At 56.2% G+C, this 24,473-nt stretch overlaps 1 protein-coding gene across 2 annotated transcripts in view; it reads left to right on the forward strand.

Moving 5' to 3' along the window:
* HSPG2 (heparan sulfate proteoglycan 2) overlaps positions 1-24,473 on the forward strand; it is a 102,076-nt gene that overhangs the window by 23,934 nt on the left and 53,669 nt on the right. Inside the window, exons 2-13 of one of the 2 annotated variants that reach the window (XM_030875628.3) lie at positions 11,441-11,576; positions 12,799-12,843; positions 18,644-18,753; positions 18,855-18,913; positions 19,218-19,378; positions 20,541-20,591; positions 21,019-21,147; positions 21,344-21,598; positions 21,676-21,795; positions 23,796-23,927; positions 24,079-24,223; positions 24,318-24,469. In XM_030875628.3, the coding sequence (XP_030731488.1) occupies positions 11,441-11,576; positions 12,799-12,843; positions 18,644-18,753; positions 18,855-18,913; positions 19,218-19,378; positions 20,541-20,591; positions 21,019-21,147; positions 21,344-21,598; positions 21,676-21,795; positions 23,796-23,927; positions 24,079-24,223; positions 24,318-24,469 (1,495 nt within the window). The remainder of the gene's footprint in view (positions 1-11,440; positions 11,577-12,798; positions 12,844-18,643; positions 18,754-18,854; positions 18,914-19,217; positions 19,379-20,540; positions 20,592-21,018; positions 21,148-21,343; positions 21,599-21,675; positions 21,796-23,795; positions 23,928-24,078; positions 24,224-24,317; positions 24,470-24,473) is intronic. The other variant, XM_030875631.3, reaches the window with a different exon arrangement.

Here is a 24,473-nt window from a genome sequence, read left to right on the forward strand (position 1 = left end):
CTATGAGGTAGATACTATTATTATAAATTATCATGCCCATTTTACAGCTGAGGAAATAGAGGCACAGAGAGGTGAAGTGACTTGCTTACAGCTAACCAGGGACTGAACCAGACATATTATGTAGAAGGTCAGAATATAAAATGGGAAAAGATGGAATTTGTTTGTTATTGAAGTGAATATTTGGGGGAGTGGGCCCAAACTCTACCTGTTCCCCGCCCACCCCCTGAGGACAGACTGGAAAACAGTGATCTAGGCTTACTGCGACATTTGACAAGGGAGCCGGAGGCCCAGAGAGGGGAAGGGACTTGCCCAAGACATTGGGGTGAGCTGGAAGCCCATTCTCCATCCCTCATGGCCCGCCTGCTGCCTGGAGGACCACCAACCCCTCCCACCTCCCCTCGCCCCCAGCAATCCCCGTCCCCATCTCTGCACTCAGCAGCTGAGCCCTCCCTCCATCACTCCGCTCCCTTTGTCTTTGGGCGTGGATACCCTGGGACCTTCTCCTTGATCCTAGGGCACTGGGAGTGACCAGGTGCTGGGCTACCCTCCTTGTCCTCTCTGAGGGACTCATCTTCTGAGAGGGCAGCTGATGGCCAGGGAGGGAAGGAGCAGCTCCTGTCTGGGTTTTCTCACCCCAGGAGAGAGCATATCCTCCTGCCACCAGCTAGCTGTCACCTGGCCCACTTTTCCTTTGTCAGCACTTCTCATGTGGCCTTGGGGCTTTTCTGTCTTCAAAACCTCTGTGGTGGTGGCTCATAGCTTACGTCTAAAGCCTTCCTTTGGGAGAGCCAGTGGGCATCTAGCTGAGGGAAAGGTGAATGTTTGGGTGGGTGTTCCCAAAGTATGTTCTGTGGAACCCTAGTCCCATGAGGTCTGCATGAAGAAAGGGTTCCAAATCAAGCACATTTGGGAAACACTAAATAGTTGTCCCCATTCCCTCATCATGGTATTTGGGACATTTAGGACTTAGGGAACCAGCTCAGCTTTGTGCAGCCAGCCTTCCCCAGAAGTGTTTGTCTGCATGACCTTCCCTCATACCTATTCCTGTCCAGAGTTACTGTGCCCTGGAATGGACATTAGTCATGAGGAAAGGGGACGGGAGGGGGGGGTGCTTCAAAAGGAAGGGGCCCTTCCTCTTATTTCCAGCTCTGTTGCCCACAGGCCTATCTTCAACCATGGGCTCGGCCCTGCCTGCCCCTCCTCCCCCTCCAGGAAGCAGATGAGGAAAGCCCCGGGGGCAGGGGGAGCTGGCCCTTCAGGCTGCAGCTGTTGGGCTGCCATTCCAGCCTGTTTTTTCCTGTTGCCGATGCCCACGGGAGCAAGCAGGAATGGAGTCACCGAGGCCTGGCTGTCTGGCTGCCTTGCGCAAGGCCCTGGAGCCAGAGCTGTGGGCCTGCTTGCCTCTGAGATCCCCGCCCGTTCCCTGGGATGCTGGTCTGGGCAGCGGGCAGGTCTCTCCTCAGTGACCGTGGACAGCTTCTTGTGCCCCCAGAGATGGGCCTCCTGGCTGCAAAGCTCCAGGTGTCAGAGATGGCAGGAGGAGGGCTCAGGTAGAACAGAGTTCCCTGTTTGGAACCAGGGGTCTGGCTTCAGCGTCTCTGTGGCCATGGGCAAGTCACCTTTCTAAGACTGTCTCTTGATTTGTAAACCCCATTCATTCATTAATTTAACAAATATTATTGAGCATCTCCTGTGTGCCAGGCACTTGTAGGGGCTGGGGATTCAGCAGTGAACAAAATGGACAAAGTCCCTGGCTTCACGGAGCTGATGATAAACATGTAAAATGCAGGGTAGAATTTAAGTGGTGAGGTCGTCTGAGGCAAAGTAAGGGAAGCGACAGAGAGCCAACTATAACGGATTCTGGACCTGGGATATAGTCGGGGTGGGTCTCTCTAAAGGTGACATTTGAGCAAAAACCAGAGGAAGAGGAATGTGTACACCTGGGGGCGGTGTCCCAGGCAGGGGACACAGCAAGTGCAAAGGCCCTGAGGTGGGCGGGGGCTTGGTGTGTTTGAGAACTGTTGAGACAAATGTGGCAGGGAGTAGGGAGGGCACAGTAGGAGAGGAAGTGCAGAGGTCTGTATAAGTATATACACGTGTGTGTAGGTAGATCACACGGGACCTGGTTGGCCATAATAAGGGCTTTTTTCCTAATTCTCTGGTGAGTCGAGAGCAGTTGGAAAGGCCTAACCTAGTCTGTTCAGGCTCGTTGTTAGTGGTGTCTCGTTTCATTGAAAATGTGTGGAACACTCCCCGCATCCTCCCGTAGGACTGGCACTGTGCTAGGGACTTCATTCATGAAATCTGTGGGTCGTGACCCCAGAAGGCATGGGCACACCCGACCAGGTTGCTGTGGCCTCGAAGGCCCACAGGCACACCAGTGTTCCATGGCCAGAGAATCTGAGGACCGAACCGGGCTGTGGGCAGGAGGCAGGCACGTGAACACCACAGGCGCCGTTGGCACCAACAGTACTTGGTGGATAACGTTCAACCCCTGGGGACCTTCTTGCTGGGCGGCCCAGCCCGGAAGCTGCCACTCGGCCACTCCCACCACAGTGGCCCCACCTGGCACATGGGTGGGGCAGAGACATTTCCCAGTAGCTTCCTGCTTCCTCCCTGTAAGCGGCAGGCAGCGCACTCAGCACCAGGGGAGACCCATACTTGGGGTGTAAGAGCAGGAAGAGAGTGTGGGGACTCCGGGGGCACTGGGAGAATTGGGCTCTGTGACCAGCACCATGACAACAGCACAAAAAGGGGCACTGCTCTTTAGTGGAAAAGCCCATTCAGGGCTGGTTTCCTTTGATCCTCTGCCACCTGGCACACCATGTCCCACTGCACCAAACTTCTTCCCGTCCCTCAGCCCACCTTCCTTCTGCCTGGTGCATACTCTGTCTCCCTTCTCCATCCTGCTTCGGCAAAATCGTCTTCAAACCCAGCTGAATTGTCATTTCCTCTGGGAAACCCTCCCCAACCTCCGCCCAGCCTCGCTAAGTGGGGCGGACCCTCCTCTGGGCTCTCCCAGCCTCTGTCCTTCCTCTGCAGAGTTCTCTGCACACTGTGTTGTCATCACTCGGTTTCGTGGTCTGTCTCCACTAGGCACACGGAGCTCCGTGACCATCTACTTCCTCATTTTATCCTCAGGGCCAACACCTATTAGATGCCCAAAAAGTAGAGGTCAGAGTGACTGGAATTGAACCTTATGGGGTAGGTCTGATTGATGACCCTTTTTTAACAGATGAGGAAGCTGAGCCCACCCAGCTAGAAAGAGGCCGAGGTGGCCTAGGTTCGGGGCTGTGCACCCTCTCTGCCCCACCGGTCGCATCTCTCTGAGACGCAGGGATAAATTGCTCTTGCTTGGCCATGGCTGTAGCAGACCCATTCGGGTGCCCGCCCCAGCTACATTAGAGGGGCCTTCAAGGCAGAGCCTGGGTCAGGTCTACTTACGAAAGAGCCAGACAAATTCAGGGTCTTTGGCCGCACTTCCCAAAGCAGCTCACCCCTCATTCTGCTTGTCTCTCTCAGCAGCCCCAGGAAGGAAGCAAACAAAGCAGGGTTCTTTGCTTTGGGAAATGTGGCCAAGACCATCTTTATCACCAAGAGAACTGAGACCTGGCAGGATTGTAATGCAAGGGCAAGGTGTCCAGGATGGATTTCAGGGAGTGTGTGACTCAGTCCCCTGCTTCTCTTGGGATGAGGTGTTATGGCCTCGATTTTACCAATGGGGAAATGAAGCCCGGAGATAATTCTGGTATATGCTAGCTGTGTGATCTTGGGCAAGTCCTTACTTTCTGTTTCTGAACTTTGCTTTCTTTTGTCAAATGGGCTCATTCCTACCTCAGGGTTGTTGGGCAAGTTCATTTGTTCATTCATTCATTCTTTCACCATGCCACCTAATCAACAGATTTTTAAAAAATATTTGTTTATTTATTTATTTACTTTGGTCGCTCCGGGTTTTAGTGGCCGCACGCGGGATGCTTTAGTTGCAGCATGTGGACTTCTTAGTTGCAGCATGCATGCGGGATCTAGTTCTCCAACCAGGGATCGAACCTGGGCCCCCTGCATTGGGAGCATGGAGTCTTACCCACTGGACCACTAGGGAAGTCCCTCAATCGGCAGATATTAATTGAGCACCTACTATGTGTTGTCTGTTCTGAAGATGCAGCAGTGATCAAAACATAAAAATCACTGTCCTGTCCTCCTGGTGCTCTGGCTCACATTGACTGAGATGGCTGCAGTTTGCTAAAAGGGAAGGGTGTCGAGGAGCTTGTCCAGGGTCACATGGTGAGTTTGGGGCAGAGCTGGGATGAGAAGCCCCAGGCCCCAGCTTCCCACTCCCTTGGGCAGGGTTGAAGACCCTGACTGGGCCTCAGCGCTCCCTCGGGATGCTGGCTGGAATGCTGCCTTTCCAAGTTCCAGGCCATGGTACAGAGGGCAGGGGTCAGAAGGAGGGGCCTGCTGGCAGCTGTGCCTCTGAGCTAGCACAGGGGCCCCACTTTCAAACTGGATTTCTGTTGCCTTAGCTGTGTGTACTTGGGCAGGTGACTTGCCTTCTCTGAGCCTCTTTCCTTATCTGAAAAGTGGGGGAGCCGCCAGTGTCTGCCTTGTGAGGTTGCGGGTTTGCGTGAGATAAGCCTCGTATAGACCTTATCTCAGCGTCTGCACGTGGTGAGCACTTGGTGAGCCTCGGCCGTTCTCCTTATTCGGGGGATCTGTGTCCTTCCCGGCCACCTGGCTGGCGAAGATCCTGCCGCCTTGGGAGCCCAAGTGTGGGAAGCTGGCAGGGCTCCCGAGTGGCACGGGCAGTGCAGGCATCCAGAGGAGGCTGCGGCCGCCTCCTTTCCGGCCCGGCGCCCCTCTCAGCCTGCCAGGGGATTAAAGGCCTTTTGGCCTTTGTGTTGGGCCCTCCCGCCCCTGGCAGTTTGCACAACAAAGTGCTGCTCCGACAGATTCCTTCCCCTTTGCCGTCTGCTGCCCGTGGACAAGGTACCCAGCAGCCTGGGGGTGGGGCATGGCACCTTGACCCCGTATCTGGGGCCGGGGTTGTAGCAGAGTGTGGGGAGCACTTGTGGAGTTATCTGGGAGCCTGCGTCACAGCAGAGTGGGAGGAGGAACTTGTCTGAGTTTGGGTCCCTCCCTGGAGATTCGGGGGCCTCAGGTCACGCTTTTGCTGGTCCCTCCGCCTTGGGTGGGGGAGGGGGCAGAGTCTGTGCTGGCAGAAGGCAGGTGGGCAGGCAGCGGCTCGTTTGTCCCCCACCCGCACGCTGTCTCTGGATTTTGATGGAGTGAGCTCACTCCAGGCAGCTGCAGCCACCCTGGGGACTGCGGTACTCAGGCCTTCCTGCCCAGCTGTGGGGTGGTGGAGGGCTCAGCCCCAGGCCTGGACCATGGGGAGGTGGGGGGAGGGCATGGGCTGGCTGCCCAAGACATGGGAAGAATGTCTCTGGAGAAGCCCGAAGTCCTCCAGTCCTCCCAGAATCAACCTCAGAGCAGGCAGACAATTTGAGCCTTGAAACCACGCTTCACCCCCAGCCAGGGCCCCACCCAGCCAGCCCGCCCAGGGCCTGGGCAGCAGAGCCAGACCCCTCCCTTCATCCCAGACCGGAAGGTGACCCTAGGCCCGAGCCCAAATCCCAAGGCTCCGTGCATCACTTCATCACCTCTCAGCCCTTCACCCCTACCCTGTACCCCTGCCCGGTACTAACTCTAATGCTTATGGAGCACTAACTGTATACAAGGTGCCAGGCTGATGACTTACGTGCTTACTCCCATTTACACAGATGACCCTCTCCGAGCCTGCAACATGGAAATAACAGTTATAAGTTCACAATCCCTTAATTGAGACCCTTGGAGTCAGCCATGTTTTGGAATTCAGAAGTTTCCAAACTTGAGAAAGGTGACATAGAGCATATGCCAGCTGTGATGTGACATCCTCGGTAGAGTCTGGGGCAACACCCCATAATCAAACACATTAATATTGCTGCAGCAAAGTGTGTGACTGTTGACCCTAAGTGGAGTGGATAAGCTATTAATAGCGTCATGTCAATTTAGGTCAGGACTTGACACCAAATGAGCTTGCTATAAACTTACTAAAAACAAAACAAAAAAAACCACTCTTGGTTTTCGGAGCTCCTTGGATTTCCCTTATTGCAGATGAGGGATAGTGGCCCTGTAGTGCCAGCCCTCCCTCAGGTTGCTGTGAGGATTAGTTGAGTATGTTGAGGACAGGGCCTGGCACGGGGAAAGCCCTCCGCGGACAGTGACCATTTTTATGGTCGTCTCTTCACTTGCCGCTGTTGTCTCTTCCTACAGCTTTGATTTTAGCAGCGCCGGAAACTCTTGTCTATACACGTAACCTCCACAAGACTCACAATCCTCACTTAAAAACTCCTTTTTACCTTTTTTTTTTTTTTTCTTTTTTTGCGGTACGCGGGCCTCTCACTGTTGTGGCCTCTCCCGTTGCGGAGCACAGGCTCCGGACGCGCAGGCTCAGCAGCCATGGCTCACGGACCCAGCCGCTCTGCGGCATGTGGGATCTTCCCGGACCGGAGCATGAACCCATGTCCCCTGCATCGGCAGACGGGCTCTCAACCACTGCGCCACCAGGGAAGCCCCTAAAAACTCCTTTTGAAAACCCCACACCCCATATCCACTATCTGTATCTGTACCTACCCCTGTACCCCAAAACCTCTGCCTTCTATACCCCTCGCTCATGGCTTGACCTTTCACCCCCACACTCTTCCCAGACATCCTTGGCTCCTTCTGCATCCTCACCCAGGCCAGGAGAGGAAGGCGTGGCCGATGTCCCCGGTCCCCAAGGAGCCTTTGCAGGACTTGGACCTGGAGCTCCATGTGCGACCTCATCCTCACTGGAGGGCCTGGATCCAACCCAACCTCTGAGAGTGGGTGCCTCCCAGAAGTCCCCCGTCTGTTTGATATCCTGCCTGTCTGGTCCCCCCACTGCCTCACCCTGCCTGTGTTCAGGGAGCGCCTGGCCATTGTGTGTGTGGGGGCACTCTGCCCACACCTCCACCGCACGCAATTGTTCCTAGCAGTCTAGAACAGTCCTTGGCCTGTGTGAGTCAGCTGCCCCCTCCTTTCCTTCACCAGGAACCTGCAGGGTCTGGAAAATCCCCTTCTCTGTTTGACTCCTTCCTCTCTGACCCAGGCCTGCCCTCTGGACCCTTCCTGTCTGGCCCCGCCATCCGGCTCCAACGCCTGCCTGAAGCACTGGGTTCCTCTGGAAGGAAGCAGGGCTCCCTCACAGCCGGAGACAGGCTGCAGCGCAGGAAACCTGGGTTCTATTTGTGCCTTTGACCTTGGAGCTACTGACGGCCCTCCTTGGGACCTTAAACACCCACTGTATGGGTCCAGGACGTTGCCAGCTCAGGCATCCCATGAGCCATCCTGGGAGCTGGTCCGGTTGGGGACGGAGACTGGTCAGCCCTGGGCTTCCTGGCCCTGCCCACTGCTTGGGCCTTATGGCCAGCCCAGAGGCCCAGCTCCAGCCCCATGTCCTTTCCTGGGGAGCAGGGGCTTGGGGTAGGGAGCTCAGAGGTCCTGGGACAGTCCTGACTCTGCCAGCCAGTGGGGGCCAATCCGCACCAGCTCATCCATCTCAGGGGGTCATTGTCAGGGTCAGATGACACTGAGGCTGCGGAAATGCCCGCTAAACTGGGAATTGCAGTTGAGAGGCTACGTGGGGGCGACTCTCAGTGCCCTCAGTTGGTTCGTCTCTCCCACAGCCTTCGTTACAGAGGTGGTGTGGCACAGTGGTAAGGACTTAGCTGTTGGGGCCAGACCACCAGGGTTCAAATCCCAGCTCTACCCTGTGCTAGCTCTTCAAGCAGGTTCCTGACTCTGCTCCATTTCCCCGTCTTTACAGTGGGGTTACCTAACACCTGACCTGGGTTAACACCTACAAAATCCTTAAAGGAGTGCCTGCTGCATAGTAAGTGCTCAATAAATGTTAGTCCAAGTAGACCCTGGACTTTCCAGCTCTGAATCCAAATTCCCTTCTGTGGTCAAGTCCTAAGACGTTTTTGTGCTAAGCAAAAGTCCTAAGCTCTTTTGTGCTCTTTCTGGAAGCTTCTTTCCAGCCTGGCTTCATCTCCCTTCCTAGATGTAAAATACAGCTGTTAAAACCTTTTGATCTTCAGTTTTCCACAAGTGAAGTCTCTGCTCTTGCTGGCTTGTGCCTTGCTGCAGGCCCTTATCTGACCCCAAAGCCTCAGGTCCTGGGGTGGGGACTGCGAGCAAGGGCAGGCTGGCATGCACAGAGACCATTTCCTGGGGTCCCTGGGGTGGAGGGGCTTCGGTCCAGGACCCGCCATGCTCTGGATTCTCTCCTCTCACTGCAGATGTGTGTTCCTAGCATTTTTTCCAAGTTGAATCTTTGCTATTTCCTGTCCATTCCCAAGCCCCGGTGGCCTCTCCCTCCCTGGGAGAAGCTCTAGACCTTGCTTACCACCAGGATTTTCCTTTCCAGACAGCAGTCTGGTGTCTAGGGGGTGCCAGGAATCTCTGTGCACCATGCATGCCCTCCACAGCCTTGCCTCCATGGGGAGGGAGAGGGGGTGGCAATGACACAAAGAGAGCCCTCCCCAAGTGGGGAGGGTCCTGCCCCTCTAACCTCCTCTGCCCAGTGTCAGTGCCCCTGCACCAGCCCTAGCCTCACTCCCCTTAGGTCAATCAGGGCCTTCTCAGGACCACCCCCGCCCCCAACCCAGTGGGAACATTGCCCTCTACCCCTACCCAGGGGAGGAAGGAGAAACCCTGGTAGGGGGCTAGTCTTGTGGTTCGTAACCCGTGAGTGTCAGAAGCCCCTGAGCATGCACGACTTTAACCCTCCCAGCTGGGGTGGGGAGAGTCTGACTCAGCGGCTCTGAGAAGGAGCCCGGGAATCTACTTCGCACCAGCTCCTTGAGGTTCTAAGGCTTATTCCTGGATGCAGACCTCATGGGCATGGCCCAGAGGTCTACTGGCCGCCCAGGGCTGGAATGGGCACTTGTCCAGAGGGAGAGGGAGGGGAGAGAAGGAACAGGAGGGACTTCCCTGGTCCAGTAGTTGAGACTCTGCGATTCCAATGCAGGGGACGCGGGTTCAATTCCTGGTCGAGGAACTAAGATTCCACATGCCGCGCGGTGTGGCCAAAAAATAATGAAATAAAATACATGTGAATTCAAAAATATATATATTAAAAAAAAAAAAGGAACAGGAGGAGGGATATGCCCGTGGATTGTGCGGGGAAGGGCTTTAGGGGATAAGACATGGGCAGTGCAGACATTACGCAAGGCTTGGTCGCACTGCAAACACAAAGATGACCAATTGGCACCCAGCCCCTCCCCCCAGGGAGCTCCCAGCCTGGGAGGGAGATGCATATAGACTGCTTGAGGGTGGGTGGTACCTTCAGAACAAGTCATGTTCAGGAAGCAGCTAGAATTAATAGGTGATGACACTTTTGTCCATTCGTTTATTCAAGCATTTATTGAACATGGAGTGCTGAGAAGGTAGAGATGAGCTCATCACAGGCCATGCCTTCAAGGTGCTGTCATTCCAGTGGAGGTACAGGTCATTACAGTGTGAGCCCTGGAGGGCCCAGAACCCAGCCTAGGGGCAGAGGTGGCTGGAAAGGCCAAGGAGTCATGACAAAGCCTCCCAGAGGAGATTTTCTTTTGAGTCATATTTATTGAGGTGTAAATTACATACAATAAAACATACCCACTTTAAGTGTACAATTCAATAATGAGAATGAGTTGTATATAACCAGGGGACCGTTACTCCAAAAGGTTTCCTGTGACCCTTCCCGGACAGCCGCACCCGACCCCTGGTCCCAGGCAACTACAGGTCTTTCTGTCATTATAGATTAGACTTTTCCCCCGTGGGTTTCATATAAGTGAAATCATATGCTATGGAGTCTTCTGTGTCTGGCTTCTTTCACTCAGCATAATGTGTTTGAGATTCCTCCATGTTTCCAGGCCTATATGGAATTTGTTCCATTTTGTTACTGAGTAGTTAGAGGAGGTGATGTTTAGGTGAGTTTCGGAGGATGAACTGGAGTTAGCCCGGTAAACAAAAGGAGGAAGGGCATTCCAAAAGAGGCACCAGCTGAGAAAAGGCCAGAGGCTCCAAGACATGCGCTGTGTGAAGCTGGGGAAGCAGGGAGGGAGAAGGATTGGCTGTTTCTCTGTTTTTCTTCTTCTCTTTGGCCCTCTCTGCTGCTGCCACCACCTTGTCTAGCCAGTGAGGGCCGGGTTTGGTTTTCACAAGTGAGACTATTTCCTTCTGGTCAGGCTGGGCTCCCCAGATAGGGCTGAGGCCAGGGCAGGCCTGAGACACTCGCGCCAGGCCATCTGGGGCTGGGTGTGTGAATCCATGCACTCTTGTGCTTGGGGGCTCTGGGGTTCCCTTGGGGGCTCTGCTGGGTTTGTTTTCCTCTAAGTTATTTTGTAAAACTCCTTTGGAAACACCTCAATCTTGTCTAAGTGGAAAGAGGCCTTCGTTGTCCGCAGCCATCCCCAAGAAAGGCAGGGGTCATGGCTGCCGGGGCCCTTCTGCGCCGGCCTGCAAGGTGCGGGGTCCGAGCCGCCCCTCTGTGGAACGGGAGCCCGAGGTGGAGCTTGTGCTGGGCTCAGCTGCAGCCCGAGGTCGCATGAGTTGACACCACGCCTGACCTGCCCCGTTCAGCCCAGCAGCTGGGCTCCACCCCCGCTTCTGGGTGTGCAGATGATCCTGTCAGTGTGCCCACAAGCGCCAGAGCTGATCTCCAGCGTGGCTGGAATGTGTTCCCTGTGGCCTGGAGGTTTGGAGGCCACACCAAGGCAGAAAGAGGTGGCCAAGACGGCTGGGGCGGGGGCGCAGGGGGCTGCTGTCGGCGGCAGCAGCTTCAGTTGACCTCCCCTCCATTTCTGCTTCTGTCCCCCATCCATGCTGCCCCTGGCCACCCTGTCACCTGCCCACATCCCCCCTCTTTGCTGGCCCCGGTCACCCTTTACCTGCCTGTGTGTCCCTGTCCACTAACTCATGTCCTGGATATCACTTGCCTTCTCCAAAGGAAGAAGAGTCGTCACTTACCAAAGGGATTTTAAGTTTGTTGTCGGGACTTCCCTGGCGGTCCAGTGGTTAGGACTCCGCGCTTCCACTGCAGGGGGCACGGGTTCAATCCCTGGTCGGAGAACTAAGATCCCACAAGACGTGCAGTGTGGCCCAAAACAAACTTATAAGTTTATCTGAGGATTCATGCAGGGGCTAATGAGATTTGGGGAAACTGAGTCAAAAACAATGGTACAGCCCCAGCCTCACTGTCTTCGCCAAACCGTGTCTGATTTAACTGCCGGAGGGCCTTGGGGTGGGACTCTGACCCCCCCCTTGAAGTGAGAAGAGGGGTCCTGGGCTTGGCAGGAGTTGGAGAGTTTGACACAATTGCTCGTGTGGTGTCCCACAGGTAACCTGCGGGCTGAGGGCATATGATGGCTTGTCCCTGCCCGAGGATGCAGAGACAGTCACAGTGGGCCGTGCTGGCTGGAGCTATTCAGACCTTTCTGATGATGAGGACTTCCTGGCTGATGAGGCCTCCGGAGGTGAGCAGAGGGTTCTGGTGGCTGGGAGTGGAAGGGGTAAGGACGGAATTGGGGTTCTTCCCACCGGTCCTTAAAGAGGCTCCAGGATGCTTGCCCAAGGTGGCACCTCAGGAGATGGACTAAGAAAGATATGGAAGCAACCTAAGTGTCCATCAGCAGATGACTGGATAAAGATGTGGTATGTACATATACAATGAGGTACTACTCAGCCCTAAAAAAGAATGAAATGTTGCCATTTGCAGCAACATGGATGGACTTGGAGGGCATTATGCTAAGTGAAATAAGTCAGACAGAGAAAGACAAAATACCGTATGATATCACTTATATGTGGAATCGAAAAAATACAACAAACTAATGAATATAACAGAAAAGAAGCAGATTCACAGATGTAGAGAACAAACTAGTGGGTTACCAGTGGGTACAGGGGAGGGGAGAAGGGCAATATAGCGGTAGAGGAGTAAAAGGTACAAACTATTAGGTGTAAAATAAGCTACAAGGATATGTTGTACATCATGAGGAACATAGCCAGTATTTTATAATAACTATAAGTGGAGTATAACCTTCAAAAATCGTGAATCACGGGAATTCCCTGGCAGTCCAGTGATTAGGACTTGGTGCTTTCACTGCCGGGGGCCTGGGTTCGATCCCTGGTCAGGGAACTAAGATCCCACAAGCCACGTGGCACAGCCAAAAACAAAAAAAAATTGAGAATCGCTATATTGTATGCCTGTAACCTGTATAATGTTGTACAGCAACTATACTTCAATTTTTTTTTAGTTCAGAAAAAAAAGAGGTGGGTTAAAAGCTGCGTGCATCCTGAGCCCTGGTCCCAGTGACCGCAGGATCCTCCACTTAAAACTGTGTGACCCGGGACTGGTGGCTGCTTCTCCTTACAGCCCAGATTGAGCAGGACCTAAGGGGAGGGTGGTGGGCAGTGCACAGTGGAGGATGATTACGGCCCCCTACTCCACTTCCTCCCATTCTCACCTAGAGGCCAGTCTGACCTGGCGCCACCCACCCCATCCCTCCTGGTCCACACCCTCTCTGATGGAGGCTTCCAAGCTGGTTACAGGCCGGCCCTCCCTAAGTGTGGAGAGGAGGCAACAGCTGTGTTTTCAAGACCTTCCCCACCGTGTGCCAGGTGCCCAGAACAGTGCCTGACACCCAGTAGGTGCTCAACAAAGATTAATTGTTGCTGAATAAGTCTCTCTTTTACTTGTAGATGGTGTGGGCAGCGGGGACCTGGGCAGCGGGGACTTCCAGATGGGTAAGTATCTGGGGGCATCGCACAGGCCCCCATCCTGCCCCCGGGGAAGCCCCAGAGTAGGTCTTTCCAGCCACAGAGGCGGCATCTCCTGGACTGAGGGCCTTGAGCGCTCCTTGTGCCTGCCATGGGGATGGTCTCATCCCCGCTGAGTGACAGTTGTGTGCCTTGGTTGGCCAGTCCCTGCAAGGTTGGGTATGGACAGGTTCTGTGCCTGCCTGTGCTGGGGAATGCCCGGTTCTGATAGGGACTGAAAGTCAGCCACTCAGCATTCAAAGCCAGATTCTCACCTCCCTGGGCGGCTCAGCTTGGAGTCCTTCCCCAGGGCCCTCCTTGGGGGTGAATGCTGCAGAGTGGGGGACCCCAGGCAGGGGTGGGCAGAGAGAGGGGACTCTGTGGCACAGGCATTCGGGTAAGCCAAGAGCTGGACCTGGGAGGGAACCTGCCTTAGGTCGGGTCACCTGCTGGGAAGCCGAAGTTCCTGGGTTGGGGAAAGAGGGTTGGGCTTCCTGGAGGGAAAGGAATCAGGCCTCCGTCAGCTGCCCACTCTGCCAGCACTCCAAGTGCACAGCCAGAGCAGGAGCTGGCCCAGCGCTGGGACCGGGGCTTCACAGTCTCTGTTTCCTCCCACCCTGGGATTCTGGCGAGAGAAGGAACTACTCGGGACAAAGCCATGCGGTTCCTGCTGCCTTCTCTGGGAGCCAGTGCCTGGGCACAACGTGATCAGGGCCAAGGATGGAGCTCAGCTCAGAGTCACCACTGGGTGGCCCCGCTGCATCCCTGTGCTGCCCACCCCAGCAGGCCTGGGGCGAGTCTGGCCTGGGTCCCTCCAGGGACGGGGTTGCTTCCCTACGGCTGGAGTATCAGAAGCATCCCAATGCCAGAGGGTGGCATCCTAACCGGGCCAGTATGGATAGGAGGGTTGACCCCTGGGTGGCACAGTCCTGACTGTGACCTCCCAGCACCTGGGACGCAGACAGTGCCTGAAGCTTTTCCATGTGTAGGTCTCTGCAGGGCTGCAGATGCCTGGGAGCTGGGTGGGGCCTGTGTGCCGGTGTCAGGTGGGCCCCATGCACACAATGCTCACCCCAGAGTGGCCTCTGCTGATGCGTCTCTGGGAGCTGCCTCTTGCCAAGCCAAGTCTGCCTGCTGCGGCCCTGGGCCAGTCCACCCTGTCCCTTCAGAAATATCTAGAGCCCCTCCCAGGGGGCTGCTCACAGCAGCTCCACCTGCTTTGAGTGGTCCTTGCTAGCGCACCTCGTCCCATGAGAAGCAGCTATGAGGGCGAGAGAAGCCAGAGGTGGGGGAAGGATGGGGATGGGGGGCAGCAGCTGGGGAGGGCCCAAGGGCAGGGCAGGAGCCTTTCCTTGTAGGTGGGGCTGATCTGTGGGAAGATGTGGGGCCTTAGGCCCTCCAGACCCAAACGCTGGCACCAGCCCGCTGCCCCTGGGGCAGGTCCAGGCAGCTGGGTTGCATCTCAGCCCAGGGGGCATCAGATAAGTCTCCCTGATTCCCAGGGTCAGGGTGCCTGCTTCAGCCTTGCCCAAGGGCAGGTCCCTCCTAACTCTGGTGAGCAAGGGCCGTCCTGACCATGATGGGGCCGTGCCTGGCCACCCCTTGACTGACCCAACCCCCGACCCTGGAATGTCTGAGACGGCTCCTCCCTCACCCCTTCCCTCGGGCAGGGTTGCGGCTCCCCTTGGCTCTGTCCCAGCCCTGACTGCCACCCCCAGGCCAGGACCCCTCCTGGACAGCTCCTGGCTCTGCCTCCCCACCTTGGGAACCCTGCCCACCTCCCCTCACCCAATCTTTCCACCTTCTGACTGTCTCTTTGTCTGTCCTGCTGACAAACTGTCTACATGTCTCCCCTGTTCCCTCCCTCCCCTGCCTTGGGCCATCTCTTTCCTACTCTGTGTGTCTCTGTCTCACGCTGCCTCTCTCCCTCCACCTCTTGGACTTGCATGTCTGCTTCCATGTCCCTCTGTCTTTCCCTCTTTTCAATCTGCCTTTGTCTCGTCTTTTCTCTCTCTCATTCTCCCCACCACTTTCTCTCTGTGTCTCTGCCTGTATCTATCTCTCTGTGTCTCTGTCTCCTTCTCTCTGTCTGCTTCATCTCTTTCTGTTTTCTGTCTCCATCAGTCTCTGTGTCTCTCTGTCATTTCCCCCCTCTGTCTCTCCCTTTGGTCTCGCCACCTCCCTGCTGTCTCTGCCCCTCCTCACCTCCCTCTCTGCAGGCCCTGGGCCCCACCCCGGGCCACCCTCCCGTGGCTGGTGTGATGGTCTTGGAGCCCTAGGAGGAGTCGCCTTTCCCTCTCTCCCTCCCCCTCCTCTCTCCCAGCTCTTCCTCTCACTCCTTTGTCTTCTTTTCCTCCCCAGCCTGCACTTGGTCACACTTGAAGGTCAGAGGCACCTCTCTGCAGGGTCTGGGGCCAGGCCTGCCTCTGTCCCCACCCAGCTGGCCTCACCTTCTCCCCTGCCCCTGCCCAGGAGGCAGCCAGGCCCCAGCCGGGCACACAATCTAAGCACAGTGGGCCGGACCCCTGGTGTAGGCAGGATGGGTGCGGCAACCCCTCGGGGAAAAGGCTAGGGCCTCGGGCCTCGCTGATCCTGGGGACCCAGAGGGACTGGGCTGGGGTTCGGGGGCCCAGGTGTGTGGGGGACGAGTTCTGTTGAGCAGGGACTGGGTATCGAGCACAGGTGGGGTAGTTGGCTCCGGGGCTGGGGGTGGTCAGGTGTGCGTCCCCCACCCCACTCAGGGTGCCGGGCAGCTCTGGGCCTCCCGTCCCTCCAGCCATTGGCTCCAACTGAGCTGTCCAGATGGGGTCAGATGAGGGCCAACGTGGAGCTGGTCAGCCAGGCAGGCGCCCAGAGAGCACTCCCACCCCAGTCTGCATCATTCCCACCAGCACCCTCAGCTCTGGGGGCTGGTTCCTGAAACTCACCTTCTGCCCCAGCCCTCGGATACCTGCCACAGGGAGGCCGCTCAGGGTGGAAAAGGGGGTGTGCTCATCCTGACCTGCCCCTGATCTGGGAGAAGGCAGGGGGTGGGGTCAGGTTGGAGGGTCCGTGCCCTTCCCAGGCCCTAGTAGAAAGGGGCTTTGTGGAGCCTCAGCCCCTTCCCCCAGCAGCGGGCACATTCCTGGGCAGAGGCCTGGCCTCCTCGCCCGCGTTGGGCTGCAGGGCTGAGGCCAGGGGCCAGGGTGGGGGACTTTCAATGGGCCTCTGTGCCAGCTCACAAGAGGCCTCTGTGGCCAAGCTCGCGGCCCTCACGCTCCAGCCCACGGGGCCCCGCCCGCCCGGCACCCAGGAGCCCAGCCCAGCATGGTCCCCGTGATTCAGCGCAGGCAGCGCTGCCCTCACAAGCACCTTCTCTTGGTGCCGGAGTTCCCTCCGGCTGCTTGCTAGGCTGCCGTCCTGATGTGCCCAGGACTTGCTCCGTGAGCCGCAGAGGGGGAGGGTCCAGGCGCAGAGGGCGTGTGCACCTGTGGACCTGCCGGACAGAGTAAAGGGGAAAGAGGACAGGCCCAGCCAGTGCCACTCCCTGCTCTGCTGCCCACACGCTGATTGTCACTTCTCAGAGCCCACTTCTGCCTCAGGCACAGCTGCTGTCCCCTCTGCCTGGAGTGCGCTTCTCTCAGGGGCCTCCCAGTACCTTACTCTCTGCCTTCAAGCATCCCCTTTGCGGAGAGGCCTTCCTGGCTGCCCTGGGGAAGTAGCGAGCTACCCCCACACCAGCACGCCCGCTCCCCCAGCCCTTGTTTTTTTCTCCCTCATAGTCCATATATTTCTTGCCCATTTGTTCTATTTCCTTTCTCCTCCCCCTAGAAAGTGATCTTTATGAAGTTCGCTGCTATATCCCTTGCCCCTAGAACACTGCCAAGCATATGAAAGACCTTCAGTATAGATTCAATAAAGCAATGAATGAATGCCTCTCTCAGATGGGAAGAAATAAAACCAAATCCATTCCTTCAGTTTGTCTTAAAGACCAGAGATAGGGGCTTCCCAGGTGGCGCAGTGGTTGAGAGTCCGCCTGCCGATGCAGGGGATACCGGTTCGTGCCCCGGTCCGGGAGGATCCCACATGCCGCGGAGCGGCTGGGCCCGTGAGCCATGGCCGCTGAGCCTGCGCGTCCGGAGCCTGTGCTCCGCAACGGGAGAGGGCACAACAGTGAGAGGCCCGCGTACCGAAAAAAAAAAAAAAAAGAAAAGACCAGAGATAATACAGCTAATGCATGCAGCCCCTAGTGTGAGCCAGGTACTGCCATAAGCATTTTACATTCATTATCTTATTTCATCCTCCCAACAGCCCTCTGGGGTGGGCACTACTATCGGCCCTGTTTTATAGATGAGGAAACTGAGGCACAGGGAGATTAAGTAACTTGCTTAAGGTCACAGGGCAATTTTAAGTTATTTTAATTGTAAGTGGAAATTTTGCTCCAGAGGCTGAGCTTTTAACCACTAAGCTATACTGCCTCTCATATAGTAATAGCTCATATTATATTGCCCCTACTATGTGCCAGGCTCTGATCTAAGCACTGTGTGTGCATGTGTGTGTGTGTGTGTGTATGTGTACATATATATGATTCATTTGCAACTCATATTTATAACTTCTATTATGAACTCTTCTATTATGAACATTATGAGATTTAATGTGCGTAAAGTGTATATAGTAGGTGCTTAATAAACAATAGTTGTAAGTGTATGCTCACCCCAATCTGCTATGAATTTATTCAGCAATCACTTATTAGGCATCTCCTCTGTGCCAGGCTCTATGCAAGCACTGGGGTACAGGGTGAATGAGATCCGAGGTTTCCCCCCCATCAAGTTTATAGTCTAGCAGTAGAGAGAAAGATGACAGCAGCTCCTGATTCCCTAGCACTTGCTCTATGCCAGGCGCTGCATCTTCGTGCACAGGGAGATGGCCTTGTAAGCATGATATCGTTTATTCCCCACAGCAACCAGTGTGGTAAATGTAATTAATATGCACATTTGACCAAAAGGGAAACAAGTTCAGAGAGGTAAGGTCCATGCCTGATGTGTGGCTGACCTCAGAACCCACGATCTTTATGACGATGCTCTGGCAGGATCTGTGCCACGTGGGGTAGCAGGTGCTCTGATGGGAGAAGCCAAGGGGCTGGGGGACCCCCAGAGGAGAGGCCTCTACCCAGCCAGGGTTGGGAAAGGAGGGCAGCTCAGGCAGTATTCTTGGAGGAGGTGATGACTGAGCTGAGAGCCCTGAGGGCGATGACTGGCATGAATGGAGGGGGGTGGGGAAGCATGTCATGGTCACTCTCGAGTAATTTCTGTGCCAAAAAAAAAAGGGGGACTTCCCTGGCGATACAGTGGTTAGGACTCAGTGCTTTCACCGCGGGGGGCCCGAGTTTGATCCCTGGTCAGGGAACTAAGATCCCACAAACGGTGCGGCGTGGCCAAAAAAAAAATTCTGTGCCAGGTCCTCCTCCTCTGGAAGCCACCCCTTCTTACCCAGCCTTCCTCTGAGCCAGTGGAGGTCTTCTCTTCTGCACTATCACTTGGTATCTGGATCGGGCCATTTTCCCTGTTAGTTGAAGCCATTCACTCAAGGGTGGGGCCTCGGCTTTGATCCCTGGGCGGCCTGCCAGGGTCACTGCAGCACGTGCTCCTACAGGTAGTGCTGGGCACAGCTGTGGGCACACAGGTGTCAGCCTCAGCGAGAGGCCTCTGGGGACCATACCCCCGGTTCCACCCACTGGCGCAGCTGCCTGAGGCCACTACCTGCCGGGCTGGGCCCCTCATAGTGACCCCCCCCCCACTCCTTCCTGCAGTTTATTTCCGAGCCCTGGTAAATTTCACTCGCTCCATCGACTACAGCCCTCAGCTGGAGGATGCAGGCTCCGAGGAGTTCCGAGAGGTGTCCGAGGCTGTGGTAGACACGGTGAGGTGAAGGGGCTTTGGGGAGCTCCCCGAGTAGGGCAGGGCGGGACTGAAGGTGGGGTGAAGGGATCTGGAGGCTGATGGTGCTGTGTCCCTCTCCAGCTGGAGTCAGAGTACTTGAAGATTCCCGGAGACCAGGTTGTCAGTGTGGTGTTCATCAAGTGAGAAGGGTCCCCTGGGGTGGGGGGTGGGGGCTGGTGAGGGACTGACAAGGATGGGGAGGGGCCGGGCGCCAGGAGGGGAGGCAAGAGAGGCCTAATGGGCTGAACCTCTATTGGTAGAAATTCGGGAATCGGTAGAGGTACAATTTGGACTTTAAGTTGCCTTGCATGGGGTACAGGCTATCCAGAAGCAGGGGGAGAGTCAAGAGATCAGGTCTGAGCGTCAGGCAGGGGGCCAAGGGAGGAGCTGAGACCCCAGGCGTCTTCCTCACCCTGCTGCCCTGCCCCCCACACCCGTCCCTAGGGAGCTGGACGGCTGGGTCTTTGTGGAGCTGGATGTGGGCTCCGAAGGGAATGCAGACGGGGCTCAGATTCAGGAGGTGCTCCACACCGTCATCTCCAGTGGCTCCATCGCCTCCTACATCACCTCTCCCCAGGGATTCCAGTTCCGACGACTGGGCACAGGTGAGCCCGCCCTGGAACTGAGGGTCACCTCCTCCAGTTTCTCAGACTCATGTGGGCCCCCTTTCAGTGTCACTACCGTGGGCTCTCCTAGCTTGGCCTTGCACACCACTAGGGACAGGGAGCTCACTACCTTATGAGTCTGCCCCATCCATCTTTATGCAGTCTTGGCTTGGGTTGAGCAACCTGTGTTTCCTCTAACATGTACTCAGTAGACCCAACTTCCACTCTCTATTAACCTCTCTATGTCGACAATAGGTAATAATAATTCCTTTCTTCATACAGTGCTTTCAGGTCCAAAAACACTTTTGTGTTTAATAATAACCAACAATTCTTCACTGACCGTTCAGTCTTCATAAGAACTCCTATGAAGCAGATATTATTTCTCCTGTTTTAGAGATGAGGGCACTGAGGCCCAGCGAGGAAAAATGATTTATCCAAATCCACATACACAGATAGTGCAAAAGCCAGAATGTAAACCAAACCCTGTGTCTCTGCTGGTCTTGCCAGAACCTGTGATGAGACGAGCTGAGAAACGCAGCTCAGAAAGAACAGGAAACTGGCCCCAGGCCACACAGCTGTTAGATGCGCAGGCCCGGCCTTCGTACCCTCAGTCAGCCCAGCTTTCTCTTTTTCTTTTTTCTTTTCTTTTTTCTTTTATTTCTTTTATACAGCAGGTTCTTATTAGTTATTCATTTTATACAGGCCCAGCTTTCTTTCCACTGCACCCTCTGTCTCCTGTTTCAACTCCCTGAGTGTTTTCTTCTCCAGACCAAGCAGTCCCAGTTCATTCCTCACAAGCTACAGTTCCCATCCCATCCCAGTCTCCATCTCAGTCCTCTCTCTGGGAAATGTCACCATCCCGGACTAAGCGGAACCCAGAACTGAACAAACTTCATCCCTACCATAGTGTCGCCCAATGAGAAAAAAAGGGTGAAATCATTTGTTCTGCACGTAAAACCTCAGTCAATGTGCCCGAAGATCAAGCTTGTTCTTGGGCATCCCCAGGCCCAGGTCTGAAGATTGCCGAGGCTCCAGTCCTCTTATCCCCACTTTCCAATGAGTCCTCCTGGCTAGGGATGCTAGGATGGGCTTGGTTCAGCCCTGCAGCCCATAGCCCCCAGGTCCCAGGTGGGCCGGCTGCTGATCACACCTTCCTTTCCAGCACAGACACCCCCGCCCCCCCTGGCCGCTGTGGTGGCCGCAGTGACACCAGGTGAGAGTGTAAGCCAGACCCAGGCTGAGCCGGGTAACTAGACAAGCTAATGGATGGAGGGGAAGGAAGGATGAGGGCAAGGTGGCTGGGCGCAGCCCACAGGCCGCCCCTCCTCCCCTTCCTCTGCATCCTCTCTAGGCCTGGTTGTGCCCCGCACGTGTGTGCTGTGGTCATTGCATGGTGTGGTGTGTTAACTGTGTGTGGGGTTTGTGTAAGGGATGGGTGAGGCCACTGCCACATAGCCCACATCCCACATGTGCTGTGGATGTGTTCACCACGTGCTCTGTGCCCTCGCTGAGTCTGCCAGAAACCACGTGGCCTGACACGGAGCCCCAAAGCCCCCTCCCAGCTCTGCAGCGCCTGTGCCACCCGTGACATTTTCTGCCAACCTCCTGCCTGCCTCTCTGACTGTCCCACACCCCCGCAGTGCCCCAGTTCCCAAGGGTCTGCACCGAGGCGGAGTTTGCCTGCCACCGCTACAATGAGTGTGTGGCCCTGGAGTATCGCTGTGACCGGAGGCCTGACTGCAGGGACATGTCTGATGAACTCGATTGTGGTGAGGGGCGGTCTGGGGACACGGTGGCCTCCAAGTCAGTCCGGGGCTGCGAGGGTTTGCTGCAGGCAAAGGGGTCTGTGGGAGGTGGGCAGGGACACAGGAGGGGTGATAACAGGGTCAGGGCCTGGGGAGTGGCAGGGGGCGAGGAGTGAGGAGCCACCCCTTCATGCCAACACTAAGCGGGCTCTGTCCACAGAGGAGCCGGTCCCCAAGCTCAGCTCGCAGCCACCACCTCTGGCGGAGGCACCACCTGTACCGTCCCAGCCGGAGGCAACCATCCCATGGCAGCTCCCAGCCACCCCTGCTCCCCAGGTTGTGTTCCCCAGTCCAGGCAGGCCCGTGCCTTGTGGGCCCCACGAGGCCACATGCCGCAGTGGGCACTGCATCCCCAAAGACTACGTGTGTGATGGGCAGGAGGACTGCAGGGACGGCAGTGACGAGCTGGACTGCGGTGAGGGCCGGGCAGGGGCGTGGGTGGGGATGCAGGGGGTGGGGAAATGGCCACTGAACCTTGCCTGGTCCCCCCAGGCCCCACCCCACCCTGTGAACCCAACGAGTTCCCCTGTGGAAACGGGCACTGTGCCCTCAAGCTGTGGCGCTGTGATGGCGACTTTGACTGTGAGGACCGCACCGATGAAGCCGACTGCCGTGAGTGTCCCGGTGTCCTTCCGGCGTCTCCGGCCCATTGGCCTAGCTCCCTGAGCCCCAACCCTTCGAGGGCAGGTCTGTGTGCTGTCCCTGGCTGAGTGGTAGAGGCCCTGGGGACAAACTTTAAGGTTTATCTCTCTTTGACTCTGAGCTGGCCTTTGTAGCAAGCGGTAGACTACCCGTGGTTAACGTCTCTTTATTTATTTTGTTACCATTCATCTTCTCTTTGTCATATATGCTTGTGTGGGGGTCAGACGAGTAGGCTTGATACACGAGCGTCCCTTGATGAAGGGGTGGGGTCCTTGATGTATGTGTGAGTCAAAGCCTTCCTCTTACGGGTCTAGAGTTTTTTCATCTAGAGCTGGTTCTGAGTTATTTGTTCCTCCATCTGCCCAGCTTTTCATCCATGTGACCATTCAACTGTCCACTATCTGTCTGTCTGTCTGTCCAGCATCTTTCCTCTCTTGCATCCATTTATCCACCCACCCACTCATCCAACTATCCATCCATCCATTATTTATCTGCAAAGTTCTTCATCAGTCTGTCTACCTATCTACGTATCCAGCATCCTTCCTTCTGTCCATTTCATCATCCGTTCTATCATCCATCAATCTGTCGTCTATCCATCCGTCCATTTGTCCAACATCCTTCCTGCCACCCATGTGTTCATCCGTCCATCTATCATCCATCCATGCATTATCCGTCTTGCCAGCTCTCCAGGCAGCCAGCCATTCATATAGCCAACATCTTTCCTTCCTCCTCTTCATCTGTTCAGCCATCTATCCATTGCTCGTCCATCCATCTAGTCAATGTTATAAACATTATGACAGTCAAATGGGTGAGACTGGAGACTCAGAGACCATATCAGGTAGCATCTTGTGGTTTCTGTCCTATAGGTGAACCCTGGGGCTTATTAGTCCAAGATTGAGGATAATCTTCTAACCATTGCTCTGTGATCCTGGGTCACGTGTTTGAGTGCGTGTTGACATTCCTAGTGTCTGCTGGTCCGGCTTCTCCTCCTTGCCTCCCTTCACCTTCCCTGCTTTGCAGCAAACCCTGGAAAGAAGCAGCATCGTGCTGCAGACTGGCAGAGTTTTATGATGCCCTTCTGTGGCTCTGAGCTTGCCTGACAACATGGCCCTTTGGGACAGAGAAGTAATTGAGGGTTTTAGTTGAAAAGCCCTTCTCAGAGGCCTCTGCGGGGGAACAGTCTAAGGAAGACCAAGTCCTTGTTGACAGAGCGCAGAACAGAGAGCATGAAAGCCAGATGACTTCGGGGGCTCGTGGGGTGTTGGGACAGAAGCCCCCGAGGGAGTGGGAGTAGGTGGCTGCCTCCCGGTCTCCTCTCTGTGCCTTCTCTGTGGACGGATGACCTCTGCTCCTGCACCACTCTGCCCTTTCTGTCCCTGCCTGTGTGTCTGTATCACGCTCAATCTTCCAGAAATAGAATGTCAGTTACCATCTACTAGAGATGTCTAGCTGGGGCCCAGCCCTGGGGCCAGGCCAGCTCCAGGCCTCTGGCCAGTCCCTAGATGGCCTCAGGTCAGGCTACTTAGAGGGGTACAGAGCAGCGAGGTCCAGGCTGCGGCAGGCCCTCACAAAACCCTTCCAGTAGCCAGAACTGCCCAGGTGTTCCCGGCGTCCAGACATCCTGGCCACTGGGGCTGTGCCTTTGACCAGCGGTCTTGTGCTTCTCTGGTGGCTGGCTGTGGGAGGAGCTGAGTGACTGTGGCGTGCCAGGTAGAACTGCCTTGGGGAACGCAGTTAGAGTGTGCTTCATTGCTGACCGGTGACCATGACGTTGCGGACGGCGTCGTGGCAGCAGAGTCTGGGTCTGGGCCTGGTCAGGGCAGCTGTGTTGTCATGTGGGCGAGATGAGACCGTGATCCTGGGGACACCTGGGGAAGGTGGGCAGGGTGGGCTGTTGGGCATGGGTAGGTAATGGGGGGTCCTCCCTGAGGGCAGTGCCCACTGCCCACACCACCTGGCTCTGTCCCCAGCCGCCAAGCACCCCGAGGACGTATGCGGGCCCACGCAGTTCCGCTGTGTCTCCACAAGCACGTGCATCCCGGCCAGCTTCCACTGTGACGACGAGAGTGACTGTCCCGACCGCAGCGACGAGTTTGGCTGCAGTGAGCAGGGAGCTGGGCGGCGAGCTCTGGGCCCTGGGCCCCTCCCCACCGTCTCTTCTCCGGCCTGGCTCCTCTGAGCCATTGCCCCACCCCCACCCCGCTCCCCCTCCCTTTGCCCCTCCCACCCCTCACTTCTGCTCCCATCTCCCAGTGCCTCCCCAGGTGGTGACCCCTCCCCAAGAGTCGGTCCAGGCTTCCCGGGGCCAGACAGTGACCCTCACCTGTGTGGCCATCGGCGTCCCCACCCCCATCATCAACTGGAGACTCAACTGGGGCCACATCCCCTCTCATCCCAGGTACAGCTCTGGGCCCCGGCAGGAGCTGGGGACGTGGCGGAGGTGCGGCCAGTGGTCCAGGCCTGACCCCCACCTCTGTCTCGGGGCCCACCAGGGTGACAATGACGAGTGAGGGAGGCCGTGGCACGCTGACCATTCGTGATGTGAAGGAGGGAGACCAGGGCGCCTACACCTGTGAGGCCATGAACACCCGAGGCATGGTGTTCGGCATCCCTGACGGTGTCCTGGAGCTTATCCCGCAGCGAGGTAC

The sequence above is a fragment of the Globicephala melas genome, chromosome 1 (assembly GCF_963455315.2).
Source record: "Globicephala melas chromosome 1, mGloMel1.2, whole genome shotgun sequence".
Lineage (NCBI taxonomy): Eukaryota > Metazoa > Chordata > Mammalia > Artiodactyla > Delphinidae > Globicephala > Globicephala melas.